Here is a 15,656-nt window from a genome sequence, read left to right on the forward strand (position 1 = left end):
AATTAATAAATAAAATCAAGATGAAAACGGAAACATTACAACTGATACCACACAAATTCATAGGATCATTGGTGGCTACTATGAACAACTAATTATATGCCAATAAACTGAAAAATATAGAAGAAATGGATAAATTCCTAGACACATACAACCCACCAAACTTGAACCATGAAGAAATCCAAAGCCTGAACAGACTAGTAACAAGCAATGAGTAACAAGATCAAAGCTGTAATAAAAAGCCTCCTAGTAAAGGGAAGCCCAGGACCTACTGTCAATCCACTGCTGAATTCTATCAAACATTTAATGAATAACTAATACCAATCCTACTCAAACTGTTCGAAAATATGAAGGAGGAGGGAATACTTCTAGTTTCATTCTACAAGACCCTGATACCAAAACCAAAGACTCACTAAAAAAGAAAAAAAAAACCCTACAGGGCAATATGTCTCATGAATATTCATACAAAAACCCTTACCAAATACCAACAAACCAAATTATACATTAGAAAGATCATTCATTATGACCAAGTGGGATTTATCCTGGGGTGCAAGGAATGGTTCAACAAATACAAATCAATCATTGTAATAAATCATATCAACAGAATGAAGGATAAAAGCCGTAAGATCCTTTAAATTGATGCTGAAAAAGCATGTGATAATGTTCAACATCCCTTCATGATAAATAAACCCTCAAAAATCTGAGTATAGAAGGAATATACCTCAATGTAATAAAAGTCATGCATGTCAGGCCCACAGCTGGTATCATACTGAATGGTGAAAAACTGAAAGCCTTTCCTCTTAGTTCTGGAGCAAGACAAGGATGCTTACTTTCAACACTGTTACTTAACACAAAAGTCCTAGCTGCAGCAGGCAGACAAGACAAAGAAAGAAAGGGCATATAATCTGGAAAGGAACAAGTCAAATTATCTTTGCAGATTATTTTTATTTTAAATTTGGAAAAACCTAAAGACTCCACCAAAAAACTATTATAACTGACAAGCGAATTCAGTAAAGTTATAACTGTATAAATATTTGTTGAATTATAAAGAATAATTTATTATTCCCTTGTTATAGGCAGTCTCTGAGCTAAAGATAACCTATTTCTGATATTTAATCTTTACAACAGCTCCTTCGTATTGATAAAATTCAGGCTCAGATAGGTTAAGTATAAAATACTGTATCTCCCTCAGGTAGAGTAAAAATAACACCATTATGCATTTTATGACCTTTGATGCAGTATTGAATCTATTTAAGAGCATACTATTGACCTAGAAAAAAATATAGCTATTCACAAGCTGTGTTAAATACTAGTTTACTGAATTTTCTGTCTGTATACATCATCAAAGTCACTTAAAGGGTGGCTTAGAAAATGTAAAAAAAATCAACATACAAAAATCAGTAGCATTTCTATATGCCAACAGTTAACAATCTAAAAAATAAATTTAAAAATGTAAGCCCATTTACAATAGCCCCAAATAAAATTAAATAACTCGGAATTAACGTAACTAAAGAAGTGAAAGATCACTACAATGAAAACTATAAAATACTGATGAGTGAAACTGAAGAAGAAACCAAAAAATGAAAAAATATTCCATGTTCATGGATTAGAAGAATTAATATTGTTAAAATGTTCATACTACTAAAAGCAATCTACAGATTCAATGCTATCCCTATCAAAATAGCAATGACAATGTTCACACACAACAACAACAAAAAAGTCCTAAAGTTATATGGAATCACAAAAGACCCAGAATAGCCAAAGCTATACTGAGTAAAAAGAACAAAACTGATCACATTATCTGATTTAAATTCTATTACAGAGCTATAGTAACCAAAACAGCAGGGTACTGGCATAAAAACAGACACACAGACCAATGGAACAGAATAGAGAACCCAGAAACAAATCCACCCACCTATGGTAAACTCATTCTTGACAAAAGTGCCAAGAACGCACATTGGGGAAAAGACAGACTCTTCAATAAATGGTGCCAGGAAAACTGGATATCCATATATAGAAGAATGAATCTAGACCCCTATCTCTTGCCACATACAAAAATCAAATCAAAATGAATTAAAGACCTAAGATGAAAGACCTCATACTATGAAATGACTTCAAGAAAACATTGGGGAAACTCCAGAACACTGATCTGGACAAAGATTTCTTGAATAATACCCTACAAGCATAGGCAACCAAAACAAAACAAAAAAAAATGACAAATGGGATTACATCAAGTTAAAAAGCTTCTGCACAGCAAAGGGAACAATCAACACAATTGGGAGACAAGGCACAGAATGGGAGAAAATATTTGCAAACTACCATATGACAAGGGATTAATAACCAAAATATATAAGCTCAAAAAACTCTATAGAAAAGAGCCTAATAATCCTATTAAAAAGTGGGCAAAAGATTTGTATAAACATTTCTCAAAAGAGACATATGAATGGAAAACAGGCATATGAAAAGGTGCTCAACATCACGGATCATCAGAGAAATGCAAATCAAAACTGAGATTATCATCTCACCCTGATTAACTCCAGATGGATTAAAGACTTAAACATAAGACCTGGCACCATAAAAACCCTAGAAGGAAATCTAGGCAAAACTATCCAGGACATAGGAGTAGGCAAGGACTTCATGAACAAAACACCAAAAGCATTGGCAACAAAAGCCAAAATAGACAAATGGGACCTAATGAAACTCCACAGCCTCTGCACGGCAAAAGAAACAGTCACTAGAGTGGATCGGCAACCAACAGAATGGGAAAAAATTTTTGCAGTTTACCCATCTGACAAAGGGCTGATATCCAGAATTTACAAAGAACTCAAACAGATTTACAGGAAAAAAACAAACAAGCCCATTCAAAAGTGGGCAAAGGATATGAACAGACACTTTACAAAAGAAGACATATATGAGGCCAACAATCATATGAAAAAATGCTCATCGTCACTGGTCATCAGAGAGATGCAAATCAAAAACCACATCGAGATACCATCTCACGCCAGTTAGAATGGCGATCATTAAAAAATCTGGAGACAACAGATGCTGGAGAGGATGTGGAGAAAAAGGAACACTTTTACACTGTTGGTGGGAGTGTAAATTAGTTCAACCATTGTGGAAGACAGTGTGGTGATTCCTCAAGGCCTTAGAAATAGAAATCCCATTTGACCCAGCAATCCCATTACTGGGTATATATCCAAAAGACTATAAATCGTTCTACTATAAGGACACATGTACACGAATGTTCATTGCAGCACTGTTTACAATAGCAAAGACCTGGAATCAACCCAAATGCCCATTGATAATAGACTGGATTGGAAAAATGTGGCACATATACACCATGGAATATTATGCAGCAATCAGAAATGATGAGTTTGTGTCGTTCGTAGGGACATGGATGAATCTGGAGAACGTCATCCTCAGCAAACTGACACAAGAACAGAAAATGAAACACCGCATATTCTCACTCATAGGTGGGTGATGAAAAATGAGAACACATGGACACAGAAAGGGGAGTACTAAACACTGGGGTCTATTGGGGGGGAAAGGGGAGGGCCAGTGGGAGGGGGAGGTGGGGAGGGATAGCCTGGGGAGAAATGCCAAATGTGGGTGAAGGGGAGAAGGAAAGAAAAGCACACTGCCATGTGTGTTCCTACGCAACCGTCTTACATGCTCTGCTCATGTACCCCAAAACCTAAAATCCAATAAAAAATTTAAAAAAATAATAAATAAATAAATAAATAAATAAAAAGGGCTATTATCTAAAGTCGGGTAATAACAAATGCTGGTCAGGATGTGGAGAAAAGGGAACCTTGTACGCTGTTGGTGGGAGTATAAATAAGTACAACCACTATGGAGAATAGTTTGGAGGTTCCTCAAAAAACTAAAATAGAGCTACTATATGATCTAGCAATCCCACCGTTTGGCATATGCTCAAAAGAAAGGAGATATATATATTGAAGAAATATCTTCACTCCCATGTTTGTTGCAGCACTATTTACAATAGTCAAGATTTGGAAACAACCTAAGTGTCTATCAACAGATGAATGGATAAAGAAAATATGGTACATATACGCAATGGAGTATTATTCAGCCCTACAAAGAGTAAGATTCTCTCATATGCAACAACATGGATAGAACTGGCGGTCATTATGCTAAGTTAAATAAACTAGGCGCGGAGAAACAAACATCACATGTTCTGACTTATTTGTAGGGTCTAAAAATCAAAACAACTGAACTCATGGTCACAGAGAGTTGAAAGATGGTTACCAGAGGCTGGGAAAGGTAGTGGGGCAGTGGGAGCATTCACGGAACATTCACTATTTCGGTGACGGATACACTGAAAGCCTAGACTTCACCACAATGCAATATATGCATGTAAGAAATCTCCACTTGTATCCCCTAAATATATGTTTTAAAATTAAAAATATCTCATTTATATCTTTAATATTAAATTACATATTATCAAAACATTGAAAAATATGAAGAACAAAGCCTATGGGAACCAAAGTACCTGATAATTCCTTTAACATTTCCTTATAGGATTTTCCTATCCTTATTATCATTTTAACCAGTTTGATTTGGTTATTCTAGTACTTCCATATTCTTTAAACATTATTGATAAAAAGCAACCTAATAATTTAAGACTCTGATTAATACACAGCATTATATAATGATTATTTACCAATTCTCATTACCCATTGTATTAGTTTGTTCTCACATTGCTAAAAAGAACTACCCGAGACTGGATAATTTATAAAGAAGAGAGGTTTAATTGCCTCACAATTCCACAAACTGTACAGGAAGCATGATTAGGGAGGCCTCAGGAAACTTATAATCATGGCAGAAGGCAAAGGGGAAGCCAGCACAACATATGTGGATGGAGTAGGAAGAAGAAAGTAAAGTGGGAGGTGCTACAGATTTTTAAACACCCAGATCTCATGAGAACTCTGTCACTAGAAAGCACTACAAGGATGGCGCTGAACCATTAGACACTACCCCCATGATCCAATCACTTCCCACCAGGCCCCCACCTCCAACACTCGGGATCACAATTCAACATGAGATTTGGGTGGGAACAGAGAGCCAAACCATATCACTCATATTATTTTAATAATCCAATAGAATATTGCTTTTTCCAACAAAATGCCATGGCAACAGTTTGCTAAACCCAGTTTATATGCAAATATGTTTCTTTGTCCTCTCAACCACCTCCAATCAGGCCTATTTGACCTCAATGCTTGTTATTCTGTGTTGGATGGATTAGGTTCCCTGAATGTACTAACTGCAGTACTCAACACTGTTTCCCAAGGAACCTTTTGGTCTAGTCAATACCAAGATAACCCTTATTTAGTCTACTGTCAAACACAACGTCTTGTGAATTATCCTAACCAGTCTGCTGGTCTGAATTTCTATAAATTCATCTTCTATATGTCATTCCTCTAATTAATATCCTTTAAGATTCTACAGGACTAAAAAAATGTATTTTTAAAGGATTCTGATATGAGTTCCTAGGAATCTGGAAAGGTGCCTTTAGGGCCACTACAGAAGATAAAGCAGCTGGCTATGCAGGAATGTGCTGCTGCTTTAACCAGAGCAATTCTACTTGTTCTCAATCTCTATATGTATATGAACATACACAATTGTTTTAAAAAATTTGTTGTGCTATTTTTTTTATGAAAGGTAGAATTATTGGTTGGTATTGAGGATAATTTTAATTAATATAATTCTGCATACAAAGCACTTCATGACCTGATGCCTACCATCTTGTTAACCTTATCTTGTGCTTCTAAATTGTTCATAGTACTTAAAACACTATAATTTTATGCTACTTTAGGCTTTGTCCAACATACACACTTTATTCCACGTAGTGCCCTCATCTAGCATGCCCACTTTCTCATCTTACTTCATTAGCACCTGTTAATGCCCTTCAGGTCTTGGCTTAATTACAGTGTGTCTGAGAAACCTTCCCTGACTTGTAAATGTCCCCTGCTTATAACTCAATTATAACACATAGGTGTATTAACATAATTCATCTGCACATTTGTTTTATCAATAGATCCGCCAAACTTGGCTCAACAGATTTCTAGGCCAGACTAGCAACAACTACAGTAGACTATTTGGTATGTAATCACTAGGTCCCAATTCTTTTTCCTCCTACCTTTATTTCAAGAACAAAAATTTATTAAATTAATAAAATAATTTCTCTAAGAAGATAATTAACCAATAAGCTTTTAGGAAAAGAGAGAGCTCTTAATTCACACAAAGTTATTTCCTTAAATGGAATTGAAATACTTATTAGAAGAAATTTCCTCACTAAATATCAAACAAAGATTATAGATGATTAAAATTGTCAGATCTTTCCTTATAATGATACATAAAGTAATGGTGCACCTTACAATAAGTAGCATGTACTCAGAGAAATATCCTTTATTTCTTATATAAAACATTATAACTTATATAAAACAGACCTTATATAAAACATTATAACTCTTAAGGTCTTTAAACAACAATCTTTAGAACTTCAGACTTTTTTTTAATGTACAAAAAGACTATCTTTTTTAGAAACACAAAATTTTTATTGCTTACTACTGCCCTCTAGCGAATTTCCAGAAAAAGAAATCACAGAACTAAAGAGATTACAGTTTTAAAATGCTTGTATTAATAAATAGGTGGGCCATAATTGTCTCCAAATTTACTTATTTTGACTTCCAAGAATAAATCACCAACTCTATTTGAAAACTAAAATGTTTTAAAATAACATATACAAACTACATTCCTAATAACTTCTTTCACTGCTCAATTTAGAATAGCACCTTTTCTTTACATATCTCTTTCCTTTATCTAGAATGATAGTTTCCAACTCCGTGAGCCTTAGATTACTGTAAAGGGTCAACACTAAATACTACCTGAGGGCTTAATAAATGTCTTCCACATATTTGTAAAACCTATTATTCAAATATGTACATGCTATTACGATGATTGAAACAATACAGGTACTGAAGACTTTCCTTTTAAATATTCACTGAGCCTAAGACATAAATATTTTCTTACATTTAGTATCAGTGAAATTTGGATGCATCTAAAAATTGAAGGCACCTTATAAGTGGAGGCTAGGTAGAAGTCATGACTGAGTTGTCATTACATGCACGTTCACAAATGTGGTCACAGCAAGTTATATTACAATTACTTCAGTTGAGTTACATGCATTCTTGGTACAATTATTGAGTTTAATTGCCACTTATGTCTTATAATATGATTTGATATTAAAACAAAAAGTTAATGTGTAAGGAAGGAGAAAAAGAATGAAGAAGCATCAATAGTAAAGAAAATATTCATTAGAACAATAGGCATAATTCTGTATTTTCTTACAAAGCAACAGTCAAGTGTTTCATAAGCTTAAGAAAGGGAGATATCCGAAACAGAAGTTATTTTGCATTTTTCTGCTTAAGTATATGCAAAAGGATTCCCTTCTATATGACAAGAAAAGAAACAACAACAAAACAACTTAAATTTACAGGACAGGTATATTAGTAGCTTCAAAGAAAATCCCAGAGATAAGACTAGAACACTCAAGAAAAGTTGCACATCAATTCTTTTGATAGCATAAAAGACAATACACTTTTTAGCTTCCATATATGAGTGAAAACATGTGGAACTTATCTTTCTGAGCCCAGCTCATTTCACCTAATATAGTAACTAAGACTAATGACTAGTTACTAGAGAGTAGAGGCTGGTAAGGGCAGGGAGTAGGGAGAGGAGATAAAGAGAGGCTTCATTAATGGGTACAAAAGTAAAGTTAAACAGACAAAATAAGGCCTAGTGTTCAACAGATCAGTAGGGTGACTACAGTCAACAATAATCTATTGTATATTTCCAAATAGCTAGAAGAGAATAATTTGGATATTCCCAGTATTAAGTTTAAGGTGATGGATATTCCAATTACCCTGATCTGATCATTATACATTATATAAAAGTCTTAGACTATCACATGTACCTGGAAAATGTGTATATCTATTATGTATCAATAAAAATAAAAGACAATACAGTTGGTTCCCATCTCACAATGGTTCAACTTAGGATTTTTAAACTTTGTGAGGGTATGAGACCATTCTTTTTCACTTTGAGTACAGTAGTTAATAAATTACATAAGAATATATTTGATATTTTATTATAAAACAGGCTTGCTGTTAGATAATTTTGTGAAACTATAGGCTAATGTAAGTGTTCTGGGCATGTTTAAGATAGGTTAAACTAAGCTATAGTGTTCAGATAGGGTAAAGTAAGCTATGATGTTCAGGAACTTAAGTGTATTAAATGCATTTTCAAATTACAGTATATTTAACTTAATGATGGATTTCACAGAATGTAACTTCACTGTAAGTCAAAAAGCATCTGTGTTGTATAGTAAAACATAAACATCAATAATGAATTCAAAAAGTGATTTAGAATTCTCGCACTCCAAATATAAAGTTTTAGAAATACCTTTTATTTCACTCATATTTTCCTTGTTATAAATACAGATAAATCCAAGAAATTTCCTCACTAAATATAAAACAAAGATTATAGATGATTAAGAAAAAATTTCAGATCTTTCCTTATAGTGATACATAAATTAATGGTGCACCTTACAATCAGCAGCATGTACTCAGAGAAATCTGCTTTCACATGGGCTGAAAAAGTTGAATTTTAACTGGAATTTCTTTCTCAAAATATTATGGAGAACCACTGCTATGGTTCATAAGGTATTATAATATGAACTAAATGTTTCTCTTCCCCTAAAATTCATATGTTGAAATCTAATTCCCAGTGTGTTCTTTGTAGGTGGAGCTTTTAAGAGGTAATTAAGTCATCCTCTATGAATAAGATTAATTCCATTATAAGAAGGGTCACAAGAGAGCTTGCTTCCTTTCTCTTCCTGCTCTTTATCCTAAGAACATGGAATGAGAAGATAGCCAACTGCAAATCAAGGAAGAGGGCCCTCACCAGACACCAGACGCCTTGATGTTGTACTTCCCAGACTCTAGAACCATGAGAAATATGTTTGTTGTTTGAGCCACCCAGTCTATGGTACATCTGTTATATCAACCTGAACTAGGACATGGAGGCAAAACAACATTTGATGGGTATGTAAAGAAAATATTAAATGTTTCATTTCTATATTTAAATCCTTAATTTATCACTTTAATTTTCTTTAACGTATTTACCTTAAATGTACATAGGTTAGCATAATAATATGTAAATATGTATTTATAAACCATAAATATCCTGGAGAACATATTTAAAGTTTTACTGGTAAAGGTATGCAGTAAACAATTTAGCAGTCACTGCTTCTACAGGCACTTCACTGGTCCATACAATACATTTTGCATGAAGACATCATTCAACATTTCCCCACTTGGTGGCACCAAAAAATTAGAATATCTACATAGATGTTTGTGCTTACAGGTTTTACTTTTTAAAATTTAATAAGTATCAATTTCCTTTCAATGTAAGCATAAAATAATCAGCAAATTAATATGCTGTTTGACCTTCTTCTTCTCCTAAGCTCACTGACCAATTATTTGGCATTTATTAATACATGGTACAATATTCAGAATCAGTAAAATTTAAATAATCAACTAGTTTCAAAAATAAACAATAATATATAACTAAGAAATTCATACTTGATTGACACATAAAATAAACTTCTCTGGTCTCAATACAAAAAAATGGAGTTACAAATTCTGTAACAAACATGATTTTTACATTCCATATTATATTTAGGGTCAAAGTACTCAAGTATTAATTTCCTACTCTGGGTACTTTAATTAAGACTAACTCTCTTCTATACTTCATGAATATTTTCTATACCCTCTTTCAAGCTACCACAAGAAAAGCCTTTTCCAAGATAAGAGAAAATTTTGTATCCCAATCACAAGCAAATATAAGTATACTATTTAACCACTGATCTATGATAAAAGTACTTATCTATAAATTGTTGATTTTCAACAAATTTTTACCAACATTTCAGTAAGTATTACTGGCTCATTTTCCCCCAAGATGGGGAAACTTGGGATCAGGTAATAATGGAGCTCAGCTATACATACCATGATGCTCCTCCTCTTGAACAAGATATAGTCTACCTTCCTCTTCCCATACCTCTATGCACCGTAGGTATTAAAACGGACCAAATCATGGCTTGGTAGTAAAACCTGAGCTTTGAGTACTTGTAGTGCTATTCAAATGATATTATGTCTCTCTTCACACTCCCCCAACCCCAACTAACCAACATTCAATTATGAGTGCTTTTTTTACTCACCTTTGAATAATACGCATTCTCGCTCATCATGATACAACTGCTTTTTGCCTTTGGTTTATTTTCACTGAGAGAGGAAGCGGGAGGGAACTATAGTTTGAACCATATAAAACTTTGAATATTCAACTGTTTAAGCTAATAGTGACTATTTTTTAAGTGGCCAATAGATTCTAGGACCTGGTGGATTATTTAATTCAAGCCTCACTAGTTTTCATTTAAATGCTATCCCACTATAAAGATGAAGAAATTTAGATGGGAAAGTAGGTCAGAAGACCCAAGGATTTGAGATCCACATTTCAGCCTGTCCATACCAATTATTATAATTTTATTGTTTATGCTGCCTAAAGAAAACAAATAATGGCTAGAAGTTGGATTTTAATGTGCTGCTACATTGGAATCTCTCCCTCAGTCTTAGGCCTCAAGTGGTCCCTCTTTACCAATTTATCAACTCTTTTATGTGTTCCTGGTTCCCACCCTCAATCTCTTTATAAGGTCCTCTGGTTGTTTTTTTTTTAATCAATATCCTTCAGCCCAGCCTTCTATACAGTAAATTCTCACAACATCATCAAAGGTTTCTCAGAAACCGTGACTTTAAGTGAAACAATATGTAACAAAAACCAATTTTTTGTTTGTTTGTTTGTTTGTTTTCTGAAATGGGCATCTCACTCTTATTGCCCAGGCTGGAGTGCAATGGCGCAATCTTGCCTCATTGCAGCCTCTGCCTCCCAGGTTCAAGCGATTATGGGATACAATGAGTTCTAAATTTCTCTTCAAAGAATCAGTATGTCAGTATGTTCAGTATTTGTCCTCCATTTTAAAGTTTAACTTTCTCATAGCTTCAGTAAACAACCTTTTCCACCAGTTTCAATCAGGAGTTTGCATTTGTTCCCCGAGGCACCTGCTCTATCCGGACTCATCCTGGTCACCTGCTTTGACCCGAGTCACCCCTGGTCACCGGCTCTGACCAGAGTTACCTGTTCCATAACCATTTTTCCTGTCAAACTGCTCACCCCACCACTCTGACTCATACCTCTGCTCTCTTTAAAAATAAGCAATCGGAATAAGCTTAGACTGTGCAGTCCAACCCTACCCAAGAGGGGAAAGACATAGCAGTAGGGGTTACCTGTGTCAGGGATAAAAATCCCATCCCCTCCCCTGTTCAGGTGTGCATTTGCCATTGTTCCACCTGTGAGATGCACTCTTCTTTATAGAAGTAAATTGCCTTGCTGAGAAAATTTATATTCAAGTGCTATTTCTTTTGTGGCACCGAAAATTTACATACAACATGATTTTCCTGCCTCAGCTTCCCGCGTGGCGAGGATTACAGGCACCCACCACTATGCCCGACTAATTTTTGTGTTTTTGGTAAAGAGAGGGTTTTACCATGATGGCCAGGCTGGTCTTGAATTCCTGTCCCCATGTGATCCACCCACCTTGGCCTCCCAAAGTGCTGAAATTACAGGTGTAAACCACCATACCTGGTAACAAAACCAATTTTACCACAGGCCAATTGATATACACAAGAGCTAACTTCCTATGGTATATTTCTTCTCACAAGAACATCACCAAACTTCTAAATGAAGACTCAAAACACTTCTAACATTAAATATTGAAATAAATGTAAACTCTACATACATTTAGGAAAGATTAATAAAAACAAAATAATCAACTTTTGGTGAATGAGTGAGTGACGATGGTTGTAGTGGTACTGGGTTAAATTAAGGAGTAAATGTTTGCAAAGTGAAAATTGTAAAGAGCACCTCCTACCACCACACAGTTCAAAAACAAACAACAATGTTGGACTGATTGTTTTTATACTGCAATTATTGTTATGCACTTGCATGCAGCACACTTTATGAATTTTTATTTTACAATAATTTGCATTCATTCATTCATTTTCCAACCCACTTATTCTCAGTTCAGGGCCACGGGTGGCTGGAGCCTACTCTACTAGCTCAGGTTGCAAGGCAGGAACCAACCCCGGACAGGGTGCCATTCCAACTGCAGGGTGCACTCACACATACCCAAACTCACTCCTACTGGCACAGTTTCAGACACACCAATTCACCTTATGTGCACACCTTGGGAATGTGAGAGGAAACCCATGCAGACATAAAAACAACATGGAAACTCCCAGAGAAAACCCACACAGACATGGAAACGACAAGCAAACTCCACACAGTGGCCCTGGCCAGAAACTGATTTTTTTTTCACATTAACATTATAAGAAAACAACACGAAAAAAAGATGTTATTTGAGGAACTGGTGTATCCTAGAAAAGTAAAGCTCTTCTAAGGATAGCTTAAGTAATTCAGTATGAATACTCTGTTGGTTTAGTTGATGATTTAAATGATAATTTTCAAAGTTTCCATATAAGTTTAAAATATTTATCTTTCCAATAATATCATTCCTACAAAGAAGCGCTCTTTCAAATAGTTTTAATAACAACTTATTTTCTCCACTCCCACTCCCTACTCTCATAGTTCATTTAATTCAGAGCCATCAGAGTAATACTGTTAAAATGTTTGTCAGAGCCCATTACTTTTCCATTTAAACCTTCCAGTGGCTTCTAATCTCAATCAGTATAAAATTCAAAATCCTAACTGTGGACTATAAAGTTCACATGACATGGCCTCTTGCTACATCTCATTGAAACCTTTGCTACTCCCCTTGGTCAACTGGATTCCAGCAACAATGGCTTTGCCTCCTTGCTAGTATCTGAATATGGTATATATGTGCCCACCTTAGGATCCTCACACTTAACTCTTCTGTCATGGTTTACTTTCACTTCATTCAAGTCTCTGTTCAGATATTAGAGAAACTATTCCTGATCTTTACAGTAGTGTAGCCTCCACTACTGTCTAGCTTTTTATGTTGCCTTAATTTTCTTCACAGTATTTATCAATTAACCACTGGGAGACAAATCTCCATGCATCTTTCATTTCTGCATATTTTGCAAGCCAGGAGCTGACTGTCCCCCACCCCACCTGCCACTATTTTTTTTCTGTACTATCTTTTCAAAGATCTTTGTATAGCAAATAGTCTTGGTAGATACAGAAAATAGCTTTCCCTGGAGCAAAGGACAGGTATGCTTACCAACCATTATAAAAGATTCAGCTTCCCCAAGCTCAGGGTTCCTCTTCAACGCACTCTATTATGTGCAGGTCTCATCTAGTTTTCTTCCCATTACCCTAGGGTAACTGGGACACATGGAACCAACACAAGAACGTTGATCCTATGGCTACTGCTATTGCTGTGAGCAGGTCTTACATATTCAGTTGCCATCCATAAAACTGGCAGGCTATAAGTAGGGTAGATATCCTAGGACTTTCATAGTTCTTAACATTTACATTACATATTGAATTTCTCTCTATTTTTTTTCTCCTAACATTCCACTGATTGGTCTATCCTCATTTTCCTATAGTTTTCAAAGCGCTTTTACAAATAGTATATTTGACCTTCAAAAATCCCTGTGAAGCATTTTCTCTTTCCATTTAATGGGGAAGACACTGATCCAGAAAGGTTAAAGGATAAACCCAAGATTAGCAATAACAGATCAGTCACAGAATAACAGCAATTAGAAATCAGGTCTAATTCCTCATTTGTTATTCATCTGTGACTTCTTAAAAGGCAAATAACTAACATGCTGTATATTTTGTGAGACAGAAGAATAATCACCCACTGATATTAAATGGCAAATTCCTTATGTGACATAACATAAAAACACAGAAAATGTCAATGAATAATAATACTGAGTACCTAAATAAGCACCTGTAAGATATCACAATGTATGTTTTTTCAGATTTTTTTTAATTATACATTATGGCATATGATTGTTCGTGCAACAAAACTGGATTTTGCTCTTACAATAACAGCCATTTTCTTTATGTCTAAAGAAAGACATACTAAGAAAATATCCAAAAACGTTTCCTTTAACCAGAATTTTCCATCTTTGCAAGAATTAAGAGTGCTTCAACATAAACTTCATTAATCTGAAAGGTTCCAGATAATATTAATGCTGCTTATACACTCTCAGGATAGGTAATAAAGAAGCACTTATTACTAGCTTTTTCTTTAGAATGTGAGCAAAAGACTCAAACAGAAGTCTGTATACAACTTGGTCAGTCATTTATAATTCACACCTTACCACTTCCAGGAATACTGAGGGGAAAAAAAGTCTGAGAGTATAAGAATAGATTTCATATACAAGAGAAGTGTCAAGTTATATAAAATATCTGATTTTAAAAGCCCTATATCCTCCAGTAGAGTAAATCTGCAAAATCAGTAATAGATCCTGGTCTATGGTTCAGAGTTCTAACATGCTTATAAATCTGCTAATATGTTTATGAATAGATTTATAAGCATATCAGATATTATAAATCTACCACATAGATTTATAAGCATAGATTATTATAACATAGGATATAACCACCTTCAAGGCTCATAAGTTATGAAATTTCTGATTATTAAATGGCACAAATATAGCTAAAATGATGGGTAAGTAGTTAAAATTTTACCCTTAAGAAAACTGAAGAAAAACTGAAAAAGAACCAAAATATTATAAAGGTAAACAGAATAAAGTATAATGAGTTACTACAGTAAAAAATTGTTTTAAAAGACAATTTTAACTCAGTTATCACCAGCTCACTTACTGTGTAAGTTATAGCTGCCAACATTCCGATCAAGGTGAGAGAACTAATAGAAAATGACAATGCAGCTAAACCATCTGCAAAGAAAGAAAAACTGTTAAAAATGTACATATATACTACTGAAATGTTTATATTTAGCAAATCAATGTAAAATGCTGAGCTGCTTATACGTTTTGAAAAAATAAAAACCAATATGTACTACCATATTCTTGAAGTGCTAACTTAGAGAAAAGAGCTTTTAAAGGGCTCTTTAAAAATTGATTTGTAAAAGATCTTTCAGACTAGCTGAGATTTTCTTTCCCTCACCTCTTAAAATTAACAGAAAAATTACTGGTTAATTATTGGGCACAAAAAGAGATCAGTAAAATATCAGATGCTCAAAAAGTGAATTAAAAGATCACACAGCCTCTCTCAATGGCAGACCCTAAAAGATAACATTACATAGGAAAGCTACCTACCTTGACTCTTTCTCCCTTCTCAACACAGTCTTGATACTTCCAGTTACTTTGTTCTTGATTTTCAAATCAGTTTTTAATGTATAGTCAAAAACTAAAATCTTAATTAAAGAGTTTATTTCACTTTTTAACTTGAAAGGACAAGCTTGCCTACTTGGCAGAAAAATAAAAGCAAACACAACTAGAAAACAGATTCAAAAATAACATACACACACACACACACGCACACACACACACAACGAGTTGGATTTAGGAAAT

General features: G+C 34.5%; 1 protein-coding gene across 3 annotated transcripts in view; it reads right to left on the reverse strand.

The window, feature by feature from the left end:
• The window catches only part of LMBRD1 (LMBR1 domain containing 1), a 133,568-nt gene that overhangs the window by 56,494 nt on the left and 61,418 nt on the right, over positions 1-15,656 (reverse strand). For all 3 annotated transcript variants that reach the window (XM_035296033.3, XM_035296032.2, XM_078369498.1), the window contains one exon: positions 14,947-15,020. In XM_035296033.3, coding sequence (XP_035151924.1) covers positions 14,947-15,020 — 74 coding nt within the window. The remainder of the gene's footprint in view (positions 1-14,946; positions 15,021-15,656) is intronic.

This window comes from Callithrix jacchus, chromosome 4 (assembly GCF_049354715.1).
Source record: "Callithrix jacchus isolate 240 chromosome 4, calJac240_pri, whole genome shotgun sequence".
NCBI classification, from domain to species: Eukaryota; Metazoa; Chordata; class Mammalia; order Primates; family Cebidae; genus Callithrix; species Callithrix jacchus.